Here is a 23,854-nt window from a genome sequence, read left to right as displayed (position 1 = left end):
AGAGAGAGAGAGAGAGAGAGAGAGAGCTGTCCTCCCAATAAATAAAGAAACGAATATGCCAGCAAAGTAACGGAGACCAAAGTAAATGGGAAGCAACGACGACGACTGACTGACTCATCTCTCTCTCCTCCTCCACCTCTTTCTAGCTCTGAGATTGATCGGAACTAAGCTTTTGAGATTCCGATCTTGATTTCTTTCGATCATCAGCCTTCTCATAGTGAACAGGATTCGTGCTTCCTCCAGCTCACAAAATCCACGGGGGTTTTGGAGCCTATTAAGCTCTAGGTAAAACCTTCCTCCAGATTATCCCTTCATTGGATCTGTGTTTTGAGTTTGTGGAAAATAAAATTTCTTTTGTTGACCTCATTCGTTGTGTGTTAGTCTTTGAATTGAAAGTTGCGATACTTTACCTAGTTGGAGTAAATTACTTTCTTTTCCTTTTACAACCACGAGAGCTGAGAGAATCAAAGGATCTGGTTTCAGCTTAATTTACCTAAAGTTTCATTCTTTTAGTAGTAGTAACATAATAACAGGTAGGTTTCTATTTTAGGAAGAAGATGGTGTTGTAGGACAACATGAACTTTCATTTCTTCTAAGCTTCTTGCTCTGCTTTCACCAACGTTATGTTATTTACTGTGGTTTTTGTCTCCTTTACTATGGTTTTTTGTTTGTTTGTTTGTTTCAGGTGAATATTGGAGTGATTTGAAAGACTACAAGATTGAAAAGGATGCTTGAGGGACCACCAAGGTTCGATGTGCTCGCTGCTGGCAATCACAACACCGACCACAATTACTACCCATTCACCCAGGACTTCTACAAAAAGCTCGGTGAAGATGGTACAAACATGTCCACGGACAGTATGCAAACAAGTAACGCCGGAGGCTCTGTCTCCATGTCTGTGGATAACAGTAGCGTTGGTTCAAGCGATGCTCTCATCGGCCATCCCGGTTTGAAACCTATGCGCCATCCCTACTCTCTCTCCGTTGGACAAAGCGTGTTTCGCCCCGGAAGAGTTACACATGCGCTTAACGATGATGCCTTAGCGCAAGCGTTGATGAATGGTAGCTACCCAACCCAGGGACTCGCAAACTATGAAGAGTGGACGATAGATCTTAGGAAGCTTCACATGGGACCCGCTTTTGCTCAAGGGGCGTTTGGTAAGCTGTACAGAGGGACTTACAAAGGAGAGGATGTAGCCATCAAGCTACTCGAGAGGCCAGAGAACAGTCCCGAAAAGGCACAAGCCCTCGAACAGCAGTTTCAGCAGGAGGTTTCTATGCTCTCGTTTTTGAAACACCCCAACATCGTTAGGTTTATCGGCGCCTGCATTAAACCGATGGTGTTGTGCATCGTGACTGAATATGCAAAAGGAGGTTCGGTCAGACAGTTTTTGACTAAGAGACAAAACAGGGCTGTGCCTTTGAAGTTGGCTGTTAAGCAGGCATTGGATGTTGCTAGGGGTATGGCTTATGTCCATGAGCGAAACTTTATACACAGGGATCTGAAGTCAGATAACCTCCTCATATCAGCTGATCGCTCCATCAAGATTGCTGATTTTGGCGTTGCAAGAATTGAAGTGCAGACCGAAGGGATGACACCAGAGACGGGAACTTACAGATGGATGGCGCCGTAAGTTGAATAGATGTCTTTATCCTTATCTTGTCTTTTTATAACGTCAAGTGTCATAAGATATAGCTTAACTTGCTGATGCAGAGAGATGATCCAGCATAGACCCTACACTCAGAAAGTAGACGTGTATAGCTTTGGGATCGTGCTGTGGGAGTTGATAACGGGTCTGTTACCGTTCCAGAACATGACTGCAGTTCAAGCTGCATTCGCGGTGGTGAACCGGGGAGTGCGTCCGACGGTCCCAGGGGATTGTCTCCCTGTGCTTGGGGAGATCATGACGCGTTGCTGGGATGCTGACCCTGAAGTCCGTCCTTGTTTCGCAGAGATTGTCAATCTTCTTGAAGGGGCTGAAACCGAGGTAATGACGACTGTGAGGAAAGCCCGTTTCAGGTGTTGCATGACGCAACCAATGACAATCGACTAAGAGAGAGAGAGAGAGAGAGCAAGAAAGGGCTTTAGATATATGTAAGTTTGTGTGTGTGTGTGTGTGTATTGATATTTAATATCCGTTTGTATCTCTTTTCCCATGATAGGAGAAGTAACCCAACCATTTTAGACTAATGATATAGAAAAAAGGTATGTACTGTGACTGTCTCAAGTGTTTGGTTTAGTTTTCCTTGAATTCATTGTCCTCTACTGTGGACAGAAGAGGCATTTGATGTGTGATGAATGCCTTATTCTGTCTGTCTCCCTCTCTCTCTTCTAAATTCGTGTATCAGTAGCATCTCACTAAGTATGACATGAGAAATGATTATGAGAATATGTTTCTCTTCTTAATTACTACTGATCATCAAATAAACTCGAAAGAAGAAGAATACAAAGTTCCCTAGGTGTGGTTGGTTTCCATAATCCTCTTATGTGAGAAAATCAAGTTTCACAAATGTCCAACGCACGCTGAGTTCTCCTAGGCCCATATACGTACGTTTCAGTTGGCCATCGCATATCACTTGACTCAGCGGTTGATGTTTGTAACCTATAAGACAGGGTAAACTGCAACACTTTAATATGCGTATGCCCAAAAAAAACGAAATAGCTATCCTTTAGATTATTGTGGAAGGTGGAAAGTATAGCATCTACTAAATGTATGCAGATATAATAAGATCAAGAGACAAATCTCCAAAAGCATCAGCTTCGTTTTTTAGAAGATTCGGGACCACTCAAGAATGGGTAACTTTTGATGTTTCCTTCATTCATGTAGCACATCGAAAGCACTGTACAGCAGATAACATGTCCACTTGCTACTCTTTTTCTTTCTTTTGTCTAAGCAGACTGAACATTATTATTCACTAAAAGAAACGTAGAAGGCTGTGAAATAAAACTTCTCCAAATCAAAGTACCCAAGATCTCTCAATGGTTGACATAGGAGCTCGGCACCAAGTTTTTAATATATTTGTCTCACTGAATCTAGTCATGATAATTACGAAGGGAGGAGTCTTGCTGTATTGTAGTTGTAAACTTGTAATACATTTCAAGTACCATAACAAAGTACAATTAGAAACGGTGGGAAAGTGGTATGGGTTCTGTGTGCTTTTGGTTGTTCGGTTCAGCGTCTGTTACTCGTCTCTCATACAGTAATAAAGAAGAATCGTTTATCAACCTTAAACAGATGGTGAGCAGCCAAACAGCTCTTAGAGAATTAAGAGATCAAGCAGGTAATCAATACATAAATCTCAATTATTGTTTTTTAGTTTTTATCAATAAAACACCAAACTTATATCCAAAAGAAATAATCAAAACCATCAAACTTCCTTTCAGTATTCACAGAACAATATACAGACACCACGACAAGAGTAGCAACACCGTCCCTGATCGTGTCATCCTACCTCTTGCTTCACCACCCGAAGAACCCGACTTGATCATTATCTTGAACTTGCAACTCCCAACAGAGGGATCACTCGTAGTGATCACAGAGAGACCCCCAGGGAACTTACACGCACTGTCCAGCTGATCACTCACCTGATAATAGCTATTAAACGCATACGAAACATTCTTCGCTAGATCCAAGCTACCACAAGAGGAACCATACCCAAGACTAGTACAATCAGCATGATCACAAGCGTAACTAACACTCGGTCCCAGCTGAGGATCCTGAAGATTAGCCGACGGCGCAAGAACACACCATTTCTTCGCCATGTGACGCACACCCTTCGCAGGGACCAGCCCGGCGTTAGCGTTACCAAGGCTGAGCTGATACTTAGGCTGTCCATCGATGTAGAAAATCCCCCAGTGTCTCTCAAAGTTCCCAGGCTGAATGCTCTTAGCATCTTCGTCTATAAGACCGAACAAGTAAGCATCCAGTGCCCCTGGTCTCATCGGCGTCCCTCTCCCAGCCTTCTGACGGTTCATAAACCCTTGGTTGTACCGTCTCGCGTACTGCAAGTTCGCGTTCTTATCACCATCCGTAGGCCACCCGACTTCCCCAACAATGATAGACATGTTACCGAACCCGTTCTTCTGCAAGGACCAGACTAAAGTATCGTAGTTCGCATCTAAGACATTGTCATAGACTCTCCCATTGTCGTTGACGGGAGAGCCCGTTCCGTCGAAGAAGGCGAACTCCACGGGGAAGTGAGGGTCGTTGTAGAGAGAGATGAAAGGGTAGATGTTGATGGTGAAGGGAGCTTGGTTGTCGCTTAGAAACTTGACGATACTGATCATGAGATCGCGTATCTCGGCTCTGAAGTCTCCGTCCGAGGGTAGATTCGACGCGCTTTCGTACACGTCAGCGTTAAGCGGGACCGTGACTTTCACCTGAGAGGCTAAACCAGCTTTGATGAGAGCTGACTGTATGTTCTGTAGAGCAGGGAGTGTTATCCCTTCGAACGTTCCGTTGAATGACTTCAAGAAAGGTTCGTTCCCAACCGCCACGTACCTAAAAGTTTCTATCTTTACTCATCAAACTGTTTAAAGAGTGGAGCTTTTTTTTAGGACATAAAGGACGAACCTGATGTCGACGCCGTTGGAGGAGACGTGAGCGGAGACGTTTTGAGAGACCCATCTCTCTGCGACGGCGACGCTTCCGGCTATGGGAGCGAGCAAGTCGTTAGGGATCCCGACCATGACCTGGATCCCGGACCGGCTCAGGGCACTGAGAATCTCGGAGTCGGCTTCGAAAAGTTTCACTTTTTGGATTCCGTTGTCCTTGAGAAGCCTCACCACCGTCGCTGGAGGCAGCGGGTGGCTCGCCTGTGAGCCCCAGTTCACGCCGATCCCTTCGGTTTCCGTAAACAAGTTACCGTACAGGGAAATGATTACGAAAGAGACAGCGAAAACACTTTTGGACAACATCGGAAACCAAAAAAAAAAAAGACAAATAGTAAACACCCAAAAACAGCACAAAAATCTGAACTTTTTTAGTTAAGATGAGCTCAGATGTATGAGAATCAGTGGAAGTTGGAAGCTTGAGTTTGAAGAAGAACAGAGATTATTTTATCTTGTTTCAGTCACCTGATAGCATATATTATTGCTTTATTTCTTTTAATACTACTCTAGGGTGGGATTTGGGCAAGAAGAAGCAAGAAGTTTCAAGAAATTAAAAATGAAACTCGGTGAAGTATACGAAACTTGAGAATGTTTTTTGTTTTCTCTCTCTTTTTTTTTGTTGTTGTTGCAGGAATCGAACATAAACTAAAATGCCTTTTTTATTGGAGTCTGTCCCAATGTCTGAAAGGTGTGTTGTTGATTGGTACACTAATCTTAAATTAGCAATTTATTGTGTAAATTTAAAAATAAGAATAAAGATAGTTAAAGAGAAACGTTTAAATGTTTTTGTTTCCACTAATAAGGTGTTGGTTTGCTTTGTTTGCTTAAAGTATACTTATCAATTAATTTTAATAACTTTAATTGATCTTAAATATGTTATTTTTATCTAGTACCAAATTTGTTAGACTGGAAAGCATATGATACAATTAAATTTGATGCTTTGTAAATTTGAATAGTATTATTTTTAAAGACTATTGGTTGTATTTTTGTCCGTTTTTAGATTTAGCTACTGCTAAATAAGATTTTGTTTGATGTGAGGCAGGGGCATGTGGATGAGGTCAAGCAGAGGTGTAAGGCGAAAAAAGAAGAAGAAAAAAGAAGAAGAAAAAGAATCTTTAAAAGATTGAGGAGCAGTGTTACGTGATGCTCTTGGAATTAAAGTTGAATGATACTATATGAAAAAAAAAACATTTTCTTTGTGAAACAGAGAAATGAAAGAGGTCGGCAGGTACGGCTGGTGAAGGGAACCATTTATTCTTCTCATTCAAGCGGCTCTCGTTTTTTCCTCTTTATATTATTATTCAGCCCATTTCTCGGCCCATTCAATATTTTCAGAGCTAAGTTGCAAACCTTTCTCTTGCTTTCTGAAAAAAATAAAATATTGCAATACAAATGTATATCAATAGATTCATTTCATCATGTGAGAGGTGTAAATGAAACCTTTTACTTTTTTTGGTAAACAATGTATATGAAACCTAAAGCAAAGAATTTTACTAACTTCAAAATGATTTTGGAAACTCATTCTGTAGCTTCAACAACATTTGCTAACTCAATCCAAGCTAAAACAAAATTGATTAGAAGTTGAAACCAAACCGATAATGATGTTAATATTTTATTAGAAGTCATGTTGGGAATTTGATATCTAAATTGCTATGAGAGCTAAAATCATATACCGGGCATGCATAGAAAAATATGAAATATGATGATCTATTTCTCATGTTTTTTTCTTCTTTAACTGCATTTTCAGGTACAAGATGTACACGTTTTCTTAGTTGCTGGTCTAGTTGCTGGGGTGTTGTGAATTACTGGATCATTGAAAAAGAAATCCATTACAACAACTCAATAAAGGCATTTAATACTTTTCGACGTTTTATAAATAGCGGGCAGCAATTGCAAGGTATTGTAGTCCAGATTGTTCCGTGGTGGACATTTTTCACCGACTTCCTTCATTCTCAACCACAATATCAGTCATCAATCAAATCTTTGATCTCTCAGCTCAAGTAACGCTTTCAGATATTCTTACACGTGTGAGCTGGCAAACCCTACTACTCATTTCCATCATCAATAAGCAAAAACAACACAATACTTGTCAAGAAGACGAGCATTATTTTTATAACCAGTGTATGTGTTCACACTATTTTGTTTGGAAAGTCTGACGTGGAACAAGTGAATGACATAAAAGGCATCATCAGACGTCGGTCGATTGGTAAAAGAAAACGTTGTGAAACTTAAAAGTCGGTTCGACTTTAGGATAGCGAGATTCAACCTACTGAAACTTATCTGTTACATTTGATTGGTTTAACCAAGCAAAAAAAACAAAATAAGTCAAACCAAAAATCATTATATCCACTCAATCAATCGTAGGTTATATAAACTTTTGCAATCTCAGAAGAGAAAGCAAAAGAGCTGTCATCTTTTCCGAGGGACAACAAAATCCCATTTAGAAAAGAGTAATCATACTCATAATCAAGAAAGTGACCGGTTGGTTTGATTTCATTTGATTCGATTCTGCAGGATTGAAGTAGCATTTAAAAAAATGAAATATTACTCAGATGAAAAAGGGAAGTGATAAGGGACAAGTAAAAGGTGGAGGGGGTAGTGTAGAGTGATAGAGATAGCATCCAATGGTGTGGACCGTCAACGGTGTAGTAGGCTGGTAGCCAATTCTGGTCGGTATTGTAACTTTTCTGAGCCTAAAACTTGACAATCTGACTTGTTGATACATATATAAAAATGGGTTTCTTTTATTATTTGGGCCGATTATGAAGCCCAGTACCAACATTCAGATATAGACGCAGATAATTTTTTTTTTTTCTGTAACTCAGACGCAGATAAAGAATTAAGAAATATAAAAAGGTCAACAAGAATCTTTCAGACTCTCGTGAACGCGGAGACTTTTGAGGGATCATCCGAATTCTCAGTGCAACTTGACAAGTTATCATCTTCACGTCTCCCAAATCACAATCAAATCGAACCACATCATCTGTAAGTGTTCTTTGTCGAAAATTGTCTGTGTGTGTGTATTTTTTTTCCATTTAGGGGAAATTGAATTTTATAACTTTGTGATCCTCCGATACATAGGAGAAGCAAAAAAATGGCGGTTACTATGAAACAGATGTCGTTGATCGTGTCTTTGTTTGGTGTCTTGTCGTTTATTCTCGGAGTCATCGCTGAGAACAAGAAGGTACATACTATATCTCATGTGTGTCGGCTGGCTAGTCTTTTCTCAAGAAAACTTTGAATGATGCTGAAAATCGCAAGTTAGATTTGTTCGTAATTACATTAATCTCACTCCGTAATTTTATCGCGTCATATGTATCAAACAGTTATAACCAGCACTTGTTACAGCTTCATTATGATAATAAATCTATCTTGATTTACTGTTTGTCTAGGATGCTTCTCGTTGTTGTCTGATTATGAGATTATTACTATTATTTTAAATCTTAGCCTGCGTCTGGAATTCCAATAAACGGAAAGGGAGTAGTCATCTGCAAATATCCATCTGATCCAACTGTTGCCTTGGGTTACCTTTCTGCCGCTTTTCTCCTTGCCTGCACCGTTGCAGGATACAAATCCTTGTTCATCTCTTACAAGGGAAGGTCTGTTCCCAACTCTGTCTTGTTCAAAAGCACCAGCTTCTCTGTCTTCTTCAACATTGCCTTGTAAGCATCTCCTCTCTTCTTTTCATTTTACTTTCTGTCATTGGTTCATTGTATTGTCATGGTGTATATTTTTTTTTATTATAACAGAGTTGTTTGTGGCCTATGATTTTTTTTTGTCTTGTAGGATAACATCTGGACTGGCACTGTCTCTGTTGCTATGGCCAACCATTACAGAGCAACTTCACTTGACCCGTAATGTACACAGGAACTTAGAGACCAGCTGCCCCACAGCTAAGACTGGTCTGCTAGGTGGAGGTGCATTTGTGTCATTGGACTCGTGTCTTTTCTGGCTGGTGGCTCTGATGCTAGCTGATAACGCCCGTGAAGACCATTTGGATGAAGCTGAAAACAGAAACGGCGATGGGAACTCTTCCTCCAGGGATGTTAACCTCAAGATTGATGCTTGAGAGAATGAACGATCTGCATCTGCTTATTGGTATTGGGGTGTAGTAATAGTTTTCTTTTGTTAAAATACATTTGATTTTAAAGATGCTATGAATTGCTTGTGCAGCTTAATGCACTGTGATTCTCAAAGTTGTATATGTCTCTCTACTCAGTCAGATTCTTGCTTAAATAATATTTTGATTTGGATTTATCTTACTTCGAACAAAGTATTCTCTCTATTTCGTTAAGATAATTTTTTAGAATTTTTATAAATATTAAAACAACAACAATTAATGTTTAATCATACATGAATTTATCAAATTGACTATTTTTATTGATTCTCAACCAATAACAATTGAATAATATATAACATTAGTTATATATTGAAATCTGTTACTGTACCTGAAATATATATCAAAACCTACAAAATTATAAACAACAAAAAATTGGTAGAAACTTTCTTTATCTATATAAACTGCATATCTGTTAAACTAAACCCTTCAAAAACCTTTTTCCTTTTTTTCTTTGTAACTTAGGCTTTCAACGACCTAGTCTCGCTTTCCATCTTCGATTCAGTCACTCCTTGTAAGCTCGAAAGATGCCGCTGGGAGAGAGAGGAGGATGGGAGAGGAGTGAGTCCAGGTACTGCGGCGTTGAGACTGATTTCTCAGACGATGTTCCTTCTCTTCTCTCCTTCCACATCTCCACCGGCGGCTTTGACTATGTCCTTGCTCCTCTGGTTCGTTTCTCGCCCTTGTCTAATTGATTCAGAGAGTTCCGTGTCTCTAAAAAAAAAGAGTTTCCTTTTCTCTCTTTGTGTAATGTTATTATTTACTCAGATGAACCCTTCGTATAGACCGAGCTTAGTTGAAGGAAACAGTTCGGAAACTCAGGCTCTTCCAGTCTCTGGCTCTGACTTAGTCTTGTCACCTTCTTAGTGGAGCAGCCATGTTGTTGGTATGTTTCTCTTTTGCTTCTTCTAGCTATGTTCTATAGTGTTGGTTTTCAAATAACCAAGTTTATTTCAATTAGTGGTTCAACTCTCATTCTTTAGGGAAAATTAGTTCGTGGATTGACTTGGATTCTGAAGATGAGGTCTTACGAATGGATTCTGAAACCACATTGAAGCAAGAAATAGCCTGGGCTACACATCTCTCCTTACAGGTGCTTATCAGTCCATAAATTGTAGTTAGATTGATGGTGCGTGAAGAGAATGTTTGTTATTTGTTGTAGGCGTGTCTTCTCCTACTCCTAAAGGGACCTCGTGTGCTAATTATGCCAGATGTGTAAACCAGATCTTACAAGGGCTGACTAACTTGCAGGTGGTTTATGATTTTCTTGCATTCAGTCAAGTTTTTATTCTTTACAAGCGGATCTTCAGTCAAGCTCTAACATTTTATTCCTTGTTATTTCTTTTGTTTTGTTTAAATGTCGTTCTGCATTGAAGTTATGGCTAAGGGTTCCGCTGGTTAAGTCTGATGGTGATTCAATGGATGCTACTTCAGAGGGTCTGGTAAGTCGTTGGACAAAATTTAATGCAAACTTTAGACTGTTCTTTCTTTTTGTGCCTTCTCAGATTTTTTTTGAGGCTGCTTGTGTCTATTGGCCTTTTTACAAATCTATAAATACAAATGGATGTTCTTAGCAGCTCGTGTTGTTGTCATGATGGCTTTAATATTTACTCGCTTCTGTGTAGACTGATTCCTGGGAACTGTGGAACTCGTTTCGTCTTCTTTGTGAGCATGACAGTAAGCTGTCTGTTGCTCTTGATGTGATGTGAGTTGAGAGAACTCTTGATTCTTTTTTTTTTTAATGTGAACTCAAAATTTCTCCCTCCGTAAAAAACACCATGTCTCTTATCTAGGAGTACACTACCCTCTGAGAATTCACTTGGACGCTGGATGGGAGAGTCTGTCAGGGCAGCTATATTAAGCACTGATGTAAGTGCCCACCTATATACCACAATATTATAAACTCGACTTGAAGTCCTGTAATTCACAAAATGCTTCTAATATTGCTTTGCAGTCGTTCTTAACAAATGCTCGGGGTTATCCTTGCTTGTCAAAACGCCACCAAAAGCTAATAGCAGGATTTTTTGATCATGCTGCCCAGGTAAAACTACGCTTAGTCTTTTTATTTGTAGATCACTAAATATAAGTGTCAAGACTCTTTATGTACTGTCATTCTGTGATAAGAATCCTCTGTAGATTAAGAAAATATATATCTATTTCTCTCATCCTAGGGTTCATTATCACCAATCCTGTAATTGCAGGTTGTAGTTTCTGGAAAGCCTGTTCATAATCTTCCAAAGGCTTCTGATTCTAACACTGAGGGTAACTTTTCTGTATTTTCTTTTCTCCGCTAATAGTTAGCTGTTGACCTCTGTGGCTTTTTACTTAATTTTTCCGTAGCTCTATTTATTGGCATCATCTATAAGCAAAAGCGTTCCATTTTCTTGAAAAAAATCAATTTGTATTTTTGTATATAGGGTTATCTCTTAATAAGCTTCCAAATGTTTTGGGTTCTCAGGTAGGCAGAGGCATCCCCTGCGGTCATATTTGGACTATGTTGCTTATCTGTTCCAGAAAATGGAACCTCTTCCTGAACAGGAACGTATAGAGGTCGTTTGCTGGATCCTTTGTCTCAGTTATTTCAAGTTTTTTTAACCACAAGAGTTGCAAGGAGGCAGAACCAAACTCAAATCTGACAGTTCTTTTATTCCTTTTACAGCTTGGCTACAGAGATTTTTTGCAGGCACCCCTGCAGGTTAGTCTATGTTTATAAGTAATACTTATTTCCGTCTGTCCATCAGAATATGTTCCTACGAAAATGCTCAGTTCTTACTGTAAAGAGTTTCTACTGTTTTTTGGAATACAGCCTCTGATACCTCGAAGCCCAAACCTATGAGACGTTTGAGAGAGACTCTACTAAATACATCCAAGTATGTTGCGTATGCTAGTTTATTTCTTTCACGTCTTAAATTTTAACACCTCTGTTTCTGGACTACCCTTCTATTCCTGCTTCGGTTTGCGGTTGGATTTTATGTCATGCCTAACTTTTTTCCATCTTTGTGTTGCTAGTATCAAAGAGCAGTTGCTAAAGCCTTGGTGGACAGGGTCCCTGATGAAAAAGCGTCCGAGTTAACTACTGTATGTCACTTGTCAATGTTATGATTTCATAAGTTACATGTGGCATTTTCATTTATAAATTTTTGTATCTGGTATCCTTATTAATTACTTACTTCAATAGTACTAAAGTTATAGTTTGTAGGTCTTGATGGTTGTGGGAGCAGGAAGAGGACCCCTTGTGAGGGCATCATTGCAGGTAAAGTTCCGATGCAGTGATCACAACTGAAACTTCAAAATTCATTTTTTTGGATCAATTGTGTTCATTGGTTTCTTTTCCCAGGCAGCTGAAGAAACTGGTCGCAAGATTAAAGTTTATGCTGTCGAAAAGAACCCTAATGCAGTTGTAACGCTCCATGTGAGTTGTCGGCAACTGTCTCAATTGAAACATTGCTAAGTATTACGTTGTTTCTTTTGTACATGAAAATCAGTTTTATGAACTCATAGAGTATTGTTATCCTATCTGACAGAATTTGGTTAAGATGGAAGGGTGGGGAGGGATTGTTACGATAATATCCTGCGACATGCGTTTTTGGAGTGCTTCGGAGAAAGCTGATATATTGGTCAGTATGAAATATATTTTGGTAGATATTACTGACGCCGACAGTATACAGATACAGTTCATCTTATTCTCGTGTGCCTCTGTTCTTCAGGTTAGCGAGCTGCTGGGTTCTTTTGGAGACAATGAACTCTCTCCTGAGTGTCTTGATGGAGCCCAAAGGTTTCTGAAGCCAGATGGAATTTCAATACCATCCTCGTATGTGTACTCCTTCCTAAGTCTAATTTCCATAAGAAAACTATGCTCTAAGTTTTACGCTTGAAGAACGTTACATTTGTTCTTCTGTTTCTCTAACTTGAGTAATCATTGTTACTATTGTAGGTATACAAGTTTCATACAACCTGTAACAGCTTCGAAGCTTTACAATGACGTAGGTCCTTCTGGTTTCTGCTGTGTACTCTTTTTTCACAAGAATTTTCAGTTCAGCTTAGACTTTTACACTAATTGGCAGGTTAAGGCTCATAAGGATCTTGCGCACTTTGAAACTGCTTATGTAGTCAAATTGCACAGTGTAGCTAAACTTGCTCCTTCCCAATCTGTGAGTCTCCTTCTGTGTCTTCAGGATCGCTTAATAGCTTATAGCATTCTCTTTGAATACATATATGCAAGTCTTGTCGATCTCTTAATCTCAGGGGTTTTGTTTTGGTCTCACTTAGGTTTTCACTTTTACTCATCCAAACTTCTCGACAAAAGCCAACAACCAACGCTACAAAAAGCTTCATTTCAATCTACCAAGCGACTCTGGCTCAGCCTTGGTGCATGGTACAAGAATCTCCAGTCTTCTGTCAAAAATATTATCTCCGTTTTTTCGTAATATGAAACTAATGTGCTGTGATCATACATAAACTAAAAAAAAAAACAGGATTCGCTGGCTATTTTGATTCCGTTCTGTATAAAGATGTCCATCTAGGGATCGAGCCTACAACGGCAACCACAAACATGTTCAGCTGGTAATGGTTTAAATATGCCATTAAACAGATGAACAGCTCTCTCGTATTGAATCCCTTGCTTAAAAAGAAAACTGATATAACATCATGCTTCTTTTGGCAGGTTCCCAATCTTTTTCCCATTGAGAAAGCCTGTGGAGGTCCACCCTGATTCTCCATTAGAAGTACACTTTTGGAGGTGTTGTGGCTCCTCTAAGGTAAAATTAATGTTAAAACCATAATGTACACAATTAACTCTCTTAGTATTTCGAACCGTTATTGATCCTCTCATGTTGGAGTTCAGGTTTGGTATGAATGGTCGGTGTCTTCGCCTACTCCATCGCCGATGCACAACACCAATGGCCGTTCCTACTGGGTTGGCCTTTAGGATCAAAGGATACTTGACAAGACATCATGAAGTGATGTATCGTTGTGTTGTATTTTTATGTCAAACAAAGACCAAAGTTTACAAATAAATGAAATCTCTATTGACCTTATTCTTTAGAATTGATTCGTGTTCGCAACTCACGTATTTGTAAATTTGTAGCTCATGTTTCTCAACTCAAAAAAAAACAGATTTTGATATTGAGTTTTGTTCCATAGCTTTGGTCAGCGGAGGCTGAAGATAAACTTTCTCCCACTAATGGCCACCTTTATCTTTGAATATTTTATTGCTACTCACATCTTATTCTTTTTCGTGCTTAAGTCTAGCTCAATAATATGGCGGGAAGCTTCTTTTTCTTTTTTAAATATGGTGTAAAAGCTTTGAGCTTTAAAGTGGTGATCAATCATCACTTTTTGTTTTTCTTTTGCAAATAATAAAAAATGTCATCTTTCAAAAAAACAAATAATAAAATTGTACATGCACTTGCACATACAGTTTCTTTGTTGCAAAAGTCACGTTCATAACTAGCAAACTCCAAAAACATTGAGTTGTGAATTTAAAAATGTGAATTTAAAAGATAATATACGAAACTAATAAACTGGCCTCATAGTATCTAATCTATTAAGTGAATATGATGATCTAACATAAGTCCAGAGACATTCTGTAAAGGTAAAGAAATTTTAAGAGATGTAATAAACCCACAAAGTGATGACCCTATTGTCTTGTTGAAACAGATCAGAATCAAAATGTTGTCAGCTCAAATATTAGCAATTTATAGAGAAAAGTTTAACCTGAACGAGTAAATTGTATGCCATCAAAGTTAAGAAACAAATACAAACAACTAAATGTCAACCATAAATTACAACGAGTAAATTGTATGCCATCAAAGTTAAGAAACAAATACAAACAACTAAATGTTAACCATAAATTACAAATACATAACCTCAAACACACATAAATACAGAGACAATGTTTTAAATCTAAAGCGAAAATTCAGAGCCACAACTTACAGACTTACCACTCTTACTACTCGTACATTTTCACAAGAATATCAAATATATTCACCTTTATTACAGTCTGTTTGAGTCACCATGTCAAACGAGAAAACAGTGGTTCAGCATCTGAAGAAGAAGGTGAAGTATCAATACTAAAGGCAGGAGCAGTCACGCCAACGCTCCAAGAATCCCCCTTGTTTATAAAATTTCTTTCTTCTTCATCTTCCTCCTCTTCATCTTCTTCATCAATGTGAATTTGCTGCACCTGTGAATCCTCTGGAGCAGTACAAATTCTCTCCAACTCCATAAAAACTTGTCTCATATTTGGCCGTTTCTTTCCTTTGGAGCTCAAACACTTCACCGCCAGATTTGCCACTGCAGTTACTTGTTCCGGTTTGCAATCATCTTTTATTCGAGCATCCATAATATCCGAAAGCCTCTCTTCTTTCATGGCGAGTCTGAAATGCTCTGCCAAGCTTATTATTTCTTGAGTGTTTTGTACTTTTATGACAGGCTTATCTCCAGTAATAAGTTCCGCTAGTACGACTCCAAAGCTGTAAACATCACTCTTGTCTGTGTATTGGCTGGACCGGTAATACTCTGGATCTACATAACCAACCGTACCCGAAACAACAGTTGTCCAATGAGTTTGATCTATTGTAACTGACCTTGATGTTCCAAAATCAGCCACCTTGGCTCGGTGCTTCTCGTCTAGTAGTATGTTTGTTGACTTGACATCTCTGTGATAAATCGGAGAACTTGCTGAAGAGTGAAGATAAGAGAGAGCTCCTGCCACGTCCACAGCTATGCGTAGACGCATTCCCCAGTTCATAGTGTAATCATCATCAGACTCTTCATGGATATGCTTGAAAAGGTTTCCGTTGAGGATAAATTCGTAAACTAAAATAGGAACTTCTGTCTCAAGACAACATCCCAATAGTTTGACTATGTGTCTATGGTTGATCTGAGAGAGAATCACCACCTCGTTGATGAACTCTTGTAGTTTGTCTTCATCTATAACTTTGGATTTCTTCACTGCAACGGTACTACCATCGACAAGCATACCTTTGTACACAGTGCCTTGACCTCCCTGTCCGAGAACTCTGTTTTCGCTGAAGTTTTCGGTGGCTTTCTCCAACTCTCTTGAGCTGAATATCCTTGTTGTTTCAACATTCTGTTCTCTCGTGCTTAGCTCTTGTTGCAACAGTAGCCCTCCATTACGTTTGAAGAACTTCTTCTGCCTCTTTGTCACCCTTCTCTTTATTATAAATTTTCTCAACCACCATACTCCACCAGCTACGATTAAGATGCCAAAACCTGTACTCGCACCTGCCAATTCGCACAAGAACATTATAGTTTAATCATCAGTGTTTTTTAAAGCTGCGGTTCAATGTGGAGGGAAAATACTACTACTTACCTATAATTATTGCTTTAGTCTTGCCGTCACCCACGCAGCGATAGCCTCCAGGATAGTTCTCACATTTAGCTGTTTCTATACAGTTGTCGGGTGTGATGCTACATTCATCAACATCTAGGTTCGAAAGATCACACAATTTTATAATCAAATCTTATAATTACAGCATCTAGAAATAATTCAAGTAGAGAGAGAGAGAGAGAGAGGGAAGAAACTTATACTGACCTCTGCATCCAACCGAATCATATGGGTTACCGTTGTAACCACTGTTGCATCCACAACTTGCATAACTGCTCTCAGAAATGTTGCTTCCATCGTAATAACAATAATTTTCAGGTTTACTGACCAAGGAGTTGAGGAACCAATGATTCTTCGTTTGTATTACCCATCCTAGGCTAAGTGTAGCATATCTCTTAGCAAATAACTCTCTTGGCACTATCGCATTCGCCAAAGTGTACAGTTCATCTGTTAAGAAGGCAACCCTACAAGGGTCTTCTCTCGTTGTCCTTGAGCTTACATCATCTTTGCTCTCTATTCTGATACCAATAACTTGTCTAGGCTCGTCAGGTAGACTCGTCTGACAACATCCGTTACCATCGCATCCTGTTTCTTCCTGTCTGTTCTCTGTACAACCGTTGGTGTTCGAGCACCCTACAGTGTTGAAAAAAGGGATGCTATCTCTACTTGGCTCTGTGGACAAACTGCAATTCAACTCGCATCCCACCATGTTGGGGCTTATATGTGTCAAGAACACTTTGCTGTTGCAACCAGCCGCTACAAGTCTGTTTTTACCGTGAACGAAAAATGGGGTACCCTTCAAGTTCAGATCTGATCCCACTGAATCATTTCCTCCCGCTGAACATCCTGTTGATATGATCGGGAATCTGATACGAACTGACGCGAATGACAGAGAATCATAAATACCATTTTCATACGGAAGAGAGATATTCACAACTTCTACTTCTTGGCCATTTATAGAGAGGAAAGGGACGAGCTTTCTTGACGTATTGCGACGACAGTCGATGTTGTAAGCCTTCTCCAGGTAGCAGCTACTTCCGGTTCCAAAAGGGTATTGGATTTGGACTCCTCCGCATTCAGTTAGACAAGAGCTTGAAGCATGGAGAACTGCAGAATAAAAGATCACCAAGAATAACAACAACAGCTTGATTAGAATCAAGAAACCAGAGAAGTTTTGATTTTTGCAGCTCATAGTGTTTCCTACTCAAAAACAGTTTTGATCTCTTTGTTTGCTAAAATAGACAGTGGAGACAGAGAATAAACTTCCCTCCACTAATAGTCCTCATCTTGAATACTTTTTAGCATTGTTTTTTTTTTCCTCGATCAGATCACTAATTTGGCGTTAAGCTTCATTTATCTGGTTTTAAAATTTGGTAGTGCAAAGTTTATTAACCTTAAAGTGCTTTACAGTATAGTTTTTCTTTAAAAAAAACAAGTATTCTTGCACATGCAGTTTACAGTATTGATATTGAATATGATCCAAATTCAAAGTGAAAACATTAATAAAATACAAAGACAGTCTGTAAAGGTAAAGATAGTTAACAAATTTTAAACCCCAAAAGCGTATAACAAGCACCAGGCCGGAATCAAAACTGTAACTCATGGCAAGAAAACTACCTGAACGAATACTCGCATCCACAAGCACACGAAATCCTTGTTCTTCAGTTAAATGGATCTTTACTAAGATTGGGCAGTTGCTGCAGCTGAGGTGATTCCCACGTTCACTAGTTGAGCTGCTGCTATTAACCACTTCACTAGTTTCAGTCAATAACCAGAGAGTCTGTGGCATGTAAAGCGGAAACAGGAGAGAGCGTTACAGTGAGGCAATAATAATACGTGATGTATGCGGAATTCCTCTTTCCTAGCAAGTCATGTGCAATCATGAAACACATTGCAAAACAATTTTAGAAGCCAGCACATAGTAGAAGATTCAGGTAAAGGATGATGCTTGGAGATCAAGTCACCGTTATGCATATGGCAGTTTGCACAAATGAATGCAAAAGACTGTGTGGGGTCATTCATGCTTGAGATCCAACTTCCATCGGGAGCTGCAAACCCCTGAGGACTGTAATGCTCAAACCAACATCTGCTGGTTTTGCTCTGCGGTGCCTGTAAAATCTCTCGCTTGTCCCAGAATGGTGAGACTCTGAATCGGCACCCAATTTGGATGCCAGGACAGTTGCATAACAAGGACCTTATGAATCATAAATTCACTTTATATTTTTATAACAAGCTTTGAGTATCTCTAAGAGCATAACAAGTCCTTTATGAATCATAAATTCACTTTATAAGAAAGTTGAAAAGAAAACAAAAAAAAAAGTATTTACCAACAGGTCAAAAACTGGAAAACACACCCAGTGGGACTCAAACCCACAATCGCTTGATTAGAAGTCAAGCGCCTTATCCATTAGGCCATGTGTGCTTTTTTTTACCTCTACTGATCTCTAAATATCTAGACAATCCAAGATATTTACTACGATGTTAAAGTTCGTTGTAATATCAAGATCTTTCTCTTCCCGCCTAAACTTGGAGATCAACAGCAAGCACACATGGTCTAATGAATAATATATTGTATGTTCTATGAGATTTCTTAGCCTTCATACAATAGCAAGATCTTTTGTTTCCCGCCTAAACTTGGAGCTTGACAGATAAGCTGAAGCTATTGGTGTCGGAACAACACCACCAGGAAGCATTGAGACTGTACAAGCAAAATATCATCCTTCAGGTACTAATGGCTTCACAGCGATCATTTCCTTCTTGGAAAGAATATGGAGTTCTCTCCTATCTGCTTTCGAGATTCAGGACACCCTTAATAGTTGCGCAAAACGAAACAAGCTAATCAAATCCGGACCTGACAGTTATTTACTAGTCCTTATGTTGTTTTAGGTGATTTTTGTTGTTTCATAACGATGTTTTCACATATTTAGGTAATTTTATCTTTATCAAAAACTGTGTAACCAATTATATTTCTATCATTTACATTTATAATTAAAAATATAAAATTTTAATTATCAAAAACTGTGTAACCAATTATATTTCATGCTATTTTATTTTAAGTAAATTAACATTTTAAAATAAAGTTTATATTATTAGTTTATATATTTGGTTGGATGGGTTTACCCTAGTTAGTTTATAAAGAAACCAAATATATAAAAACGAAATGTCAACATAAATTACAAATACATTATCTCAAACACAAACATAAATACAAGAACATGAATAATTTTTTAACACACATAAATACAAAAATATACTTCCTCCGTTTCATATTATATGTCGTTCTAACCTTATGCACACAGATTAAGAAAACATTTAATTTTACATATTTCCAAAATAAAAACACTATTACTAATACACCTAACCATGTATCAACCAATAGAAAAATAGAAAAGAGAATATTATCAATAAATTTTGCATTGAAAACCGAAAACGACATTTATTTTGAAACAAAAAATTTCCTCTAGAACGACATATAATTTGAAACGGAGCGAATATAATCTAAAACACACATTAATACAAAACCAAATCATTTAAATCCTGAATTGAAACTCACACTTGCAAATTTATTACCAAACGTTTTAAAGATGATCATCATCACATTTATTCACCATTACTCTAAAATCTGTAGACTCACCATGTGGGACGACGAGATAATGCTTCAGCATCCGAAGAAGAAGGCGAAGGCACAATACCAAAGGCTGGAGCAGTCAGACCAACGCTTAAAGAATCGCCTATGTTTACCATATTCATAACCTCTTCTTCATCTTCATCAATCATAACCTGCACATGCGAATCCTCTGGAGACGCGGAAATTCTCTCTAACTCGGTAGAAACTTCTCTCATAGTTGGACGTTTGTTTCCTTTCGAGCTCAAGCACTTCACCGCCAGATTTGCCACTGCCTTTACTTGTTCCAGTTTGCAATCCTCTTTTATTCGAGCATCCATAATATCAGACAACCTCCTCTCTTTCACAGCGAGTCTGAAATGCTCTGCCAAGCTTTTTGTTTCCCGAGTGTTTTGTATTGTTATGACGGGCTTATCTCCAGTAATAAGTTCCGCTAGGACGACCCCAAAGCTGTAAACATCACTCTTTTCTGTATACTGGCTGGACCGGTAATACTCTGGATCCATATAGCCGACTGTACCTGAAACAACAGTTGTCCAATGAGTTTGATCTATTGTTATTGACCTCGATGTTCCGAAATCAGCCACCTTGGCTCGGTGCTTCTCGTCCAGTAATATGTTTGTGGACTTGATATCTCTGTGATAGATTGGAGAACTTGCAGAAGAATAAAGAAAAGAAAGAGCTCCTGCCACGTCCACAGCTATGCGTAGACGCATTCCCCATATCATAGTGTAATCATCAGACTCTTCATGGATGTACTGGAAAAGGTTTCCGTTGAGAATAAACTCATAAACCAGGATAGGAACTTCCGTCTCGAGACAACAACCCAAGAGTTTCACTATGTGTCTATGGTTGGTCTGAGAGAGAATCACAACCTCATTGATGAACTCTTGCAGTTTGTCTTCATCTATGACTTTGGATTTCTTGACTGCAACAGTTCTACCATCAACCAGCATACCTTTGTACACAGTGCCTTGACCTCCCTGTCCAAGAACTCTGTCTTCGCTGAATTTTTCAGTGGCTTTCTCCAACTCTCCCGAGCTGAAGATTCTTGTAGTTTCGACATTGCCGTCTCTTGTGTATAATTTTTGCTGCAGCAGTAGTCCCCCGTTACGTTTGAAGAATTTATTCTTCCGCTTTGTCATGCTTCTCTTTATTAGAAATTTTCTCAACCACCATACTCCGCTAACTAGAGCTAAAACACTAAAACCCGAACCCAGCCCTGCAAACCGCACAACAATTTGGTAGCTAGGTTGATATCATCGATTGCTTATACTTTCAAATTAAATGAGTAGATGAATGACACTCAGTGACATTACCAATGAGTATTGCTTTTTTCTTATCGCCCGCACAGTGATGGCCTCCTTGAGTATTCACACATGTGGTCATCCCTCCACATGAGATTTTTTGGGTTTTGCATTCATTAACGTCTGGATTTTCAAAGATCATGAAAACTTGTAGGAACACACACAAAAAATAAGAAGAGAAAAAGGAAGGAGCAATTGACTGACCTTGGCATCCGTGAGGATCATATGCGTTCCCTGTGTAACCGCTTCTGCAGGCACAATGTGCATAGCTAATCTTAGCAATGGTGCTTTTAGCGCAGATACACTTCTTTTGGGATCGAGCCGCATAAGTAGTATTTTCGTAGACTTCTCTGTTGTCACAGGACAAGGAGCTCACGAAAGAATGTTTCTTGGTCTGGATTACCCACCCTAGACTAAGTGTAGCATATCCCTTATCAAATAACTCTTGTGGGTTTGTCGCATTTGAGGAAGTGTATAATTCATCTGTCAAGAAGGCGACTCTACACTTTTCTTCTCTTGTTGGTGTCGAATCGTTGCTCTCGATCCTGATACCAATAGCTTGTTGATGCTTTCTTAGTCCAACCTGGCAACATCCGTTACCATTGCATTCCTCTACATCATCTTTGAATAGTGCACATTCCCCGTATATATAGTTCTGACTGTCGTCGGTCAAGCACCGCGTGTTTTTGAGTAAAGGAATACTATTGCTAGACTGGTATTTGCTCGTATTGCTGGTCAGCTCGCATCCCACTATGTTCGGCTCTATATGCATCAACGACACTTTGGCGTTGCAACCAACGGCTACAAGGCTGTTTTTCGCATCAATGAAAAAAGGGGTACCCGTGAAATTAATAAATGATTCAGGGCGAGCTTTTCCACCGCACTCGGATGATGTTATCGGCATTTTAACACGAACTGACCCAAACGGTAGAGAATAAAGTTCCACTGTTTGATTTGCATAAAAATAGCCTTGTTGTCCAACCGGAACAGAAATATCCACAACTTCTTTGTCGTTTATAGAGAGGAAAGGAGCCAGCTTTCCTGGAGTAGTGGAATCAAGACATTTGATCTCGTAAGACTTCTCCAGGTAGCTTCTCCAGGTAGCAACCCTTTCCGATTCCAAAAGGGTATGGTATCTTCACACCTCCACACTGACTTTGACAAGACCTTGAAGCAGCGACATCTTCAGAATAAAGGATCATCAAAAGCAGCACCTTCAAGAAAATCAATATGATAGAGCATTTTGTATTCTCGTAGCTCATGTTTCTTCACTCAAAGAGAAAATTTGATCTTCCTGAGTTTGTTCCTTGTTAAAGTCGAGGAACAATGTATATAGAGAGGAGGAGGATAAACTTCCCGCCCTAATGGTCTTCGGTCATCTTTGGAATATTTTTTCTTCTCTCTTTTTGATTTTTCTTTCTCTTGAGATGACCTAAAGTTTTTCTTTTAGTTAAAATATGGTGTAAAGTTTGTATTTTTTAATATTTTTTTCTTGAATAACCGATATATCCTGATCGGTTCCATAGTATATGTAGACTAGCCACAATGACCCTTAGCAATCTATGTTATTGGCGGATCCACGTCTGGACGCTGAAAATTCCGGATGTTAAATTTTGCCCTCAACGATTACAAGGGGATTCGAAACCGGGACCAAATTAAGTCAAAACTTCTTCAAGTATCATTAGTCCACCACCGTCTGGTTAAAGTTAGAAGTAACTTGGTGATCGTCTCATTTTTGCTAAGAAATTTGATAATTTAACTACGGAATGTAGTTAAAGGAACACAATCTTGTGCGTGTGAATTATTGCAAAAGTCACACTCATTTCATTAACTAAAAATTAGTGTAAAATCTTTTATTTTATAATCTATTAATATTTTTATCATTTTCTACAATTTCGCTAAATCAAACTGTGCATTTACCAACGCGTGGTTGACCTGAAAAAATTAGTAGTTTCATGGAAGTTTGGTTTTCTATATCTCCCACGTTTTTATAAACAAGGGTGTATATTGTAAAACAAATAAGTATACAAGTTTCTTTCGTGCAAAAGTCACGTTCATATCATGAACTAGCGAAAAACAAAACATTGAACTCAGTCAATAACTTAAATAAATTTAGAAGAAAATACACAAAACTAAGAATATGTAGCTTTCATCCAAAAAAAAAGAATCTTTAGCTCATAGTATTGATATAGAATACGATCCAATATATATATATATATATATATATATATATAAAGAGAATATATTAACAGACAGACAATTTTTAAAGGTACAAAACAATTTTTTTAAAAAAAAAATAAACCCCAAAAACGTATTAACAATAATCGTTTTAAGACATCAGAATCGTATAGTTACCAACCAGAACCAGAACTGTCAGCACCTTTTGATATTAGGAACTCATGGTATACGTCGAACGAGCACTCAGCATCCACAAGGACCACGAACACACACATAATCTCAGTCTGTGTCTCTGTAGCACAAACACACGAATGCCTTCTTCTCTTTAGCTCAGTCGATCTTACATAGCGCTTGTCCCTCTCTCAGTAGTTGCAGAGTCCTCCTTTATTTCCGGCGTGTGGCTATTCCCACGTTCACTACTCGGGTTGCTGTTATTTACCACTTCACTTTATTTCTGGCGTTAAACACAATGAACTGTAACTGTCACGCTAACATTCCAAGTTCCAACTTTCTATTAATAATAATACTGAGACAAATCTTCAAACACAGTCACTATCCACAACCTATAAATGATAGCTACTGAAAGCATCAGTACTTTTTTTTTGCCAAATTTTTCCTTGACACTTTTCGTGCCGGGGTTTGGTGATATCCGGGAGCTATGTGCA

General features: G+C 38.7%; 4 protein-coding genes, 1 non-coding gene and 2 pseudogenes across 5 annotated transcripts; 3 read left to right on the top strand and 4 right to left on the bottom strand.

Moving 5' to 3' along the window:
* The first annotated feature begins 11 nt into the window (after positions 1-11).
* LOC108843277 (serine/threonine-protein kinase STY13) lies at positions 12-2,212 on the top strand. The gene is made up of 3 exons (XM_018616437.2): positions 12-285; positions 686-1,629; positions 1,714-2,212. Exons 2-3 carry the CDS (start codon positions 728-730, stop codon positions 2,051-2,053), a joined length of 1,242 nt encoding a protein of 413 aa, XP_018471939.1. The 5' UTR covers positions 12-285; positions 686-727; the 3' UTR covers positions 2,054-2,212.
* Positions 2,213-3,270: 1,058 nt separating this feature from the next.
* Positions 3,271-5,286, bottom strand: LOC108816686 (glucan endo-1,3-beta-glucosidase 5). Its single transcript, XM_018589255.2, has 2 exons — positions 4,574-5,286; positions 3,271-4,501 (listed from the first exon to the last, which is right to left on the bottom strand). The coding sequence occupies exons 1-2, from the start codon at positions 4,915-4,917 to the stop codon at positions 3,388-3,390; spliced, it is 1,458 nt and encodes a 485-aa protein (XP_018444757.1). The 5' UTR covers positions 4,918-5,286; the 3' UTR covers positions 3,271-3,387.
* A 2,146-nt stretch (positions 5,287-7,432) lies between these two features.
* On the top strand, positions 7,433-8,868 carry LOC108825237 (uncharacterized). Its single transcript, XM_018598558.2, has 4 exons — positions 7,433-7,596; positions 7,693-7,795; positions 8,059-8,273; positions 8,398-8,868. Exons 2-4 carry the CDS (start codon positions 7,706-7,708, stop codon positions 8,678-8,680), a joined length of 588 nt encoding a protein of 195 aa, XP_018454060.1. The 5' UTR covers positions 7,433-7,596; positions 7,693-7,705; the 3' UTR covers positions 8,681-8,868.
* A 311-nt stretch (positions 8,869-9,179) lies between these two features.
* LOC108839558 (protein arginine N-methyltransferase 1.5-like) lies at positions 9,180-13,852 on the top strand (annotated as a pseudogene).
* A 619-nt stretch (positions 13,853-14,471) lies between these two features.
* Positions 14,472-17,371, bottom strand: LOC108840403 (wall-associated receptor kinase-like 17). The gene is made up of 3 exons (XM_018613233.2): positions 16,287-17,371; positions 16,065-16,178; positions 14,472-15,976 (listed from the first exon to the last, which is right to left on the bottom strand). The coding sequence occupies exons 1-3, from the start codon at positions 17,269-17,271 to the stop codon at positions 14,739-14,741; spliced, it is 2,337 nt and encodes a 778-aa protein (XP_018468735.1). The 5' UTR covers positions 17,272-17,371; the 3' UTR covers positions 14,472-14,738.
* Positions 17,372-18,428: 1,057 nt separating this feature from the next.
* Positions 18,429-18,501, bottom strand: TRNAR-UCU (transfer RNA arginine (anticodon UCU)). The gene has a single exon. It is a non-coding gene; the product is annotated as a tRNA-Arg (tRNA).
* A 1,009-nt stretch (positions 18,502-19,510) lies between these two features.
* On the bottom strand, positions 19,511-23,133 carry LOC108839557 (wall-associated receptor kinase-like 17; annotated as a pseudogene).
* Between the last annotated feature and the right edge of the window lie 721 nt (positions 23,134-23,854).

Source organism: Raphanus sativus, chromosome 2 (genome assembly GCF_000801105.2).
Source record: "Raphanus sativus cultivar WK10039 chromosome 2, ASM80110v3, whole genome shotgun sequence".
Lineage (NCBI taxonomy): Eukaryota > Viridiplantae > Streptophyta > Magnoliopsida > Brassicales > Brassicaceae > Raphanus > Raphanus sativus.
The sequence above is the reverse complement of the archived record's forward strand: the minus strand, read 5'-3'. Positions and strand labels throughout refer to the sequence as shown.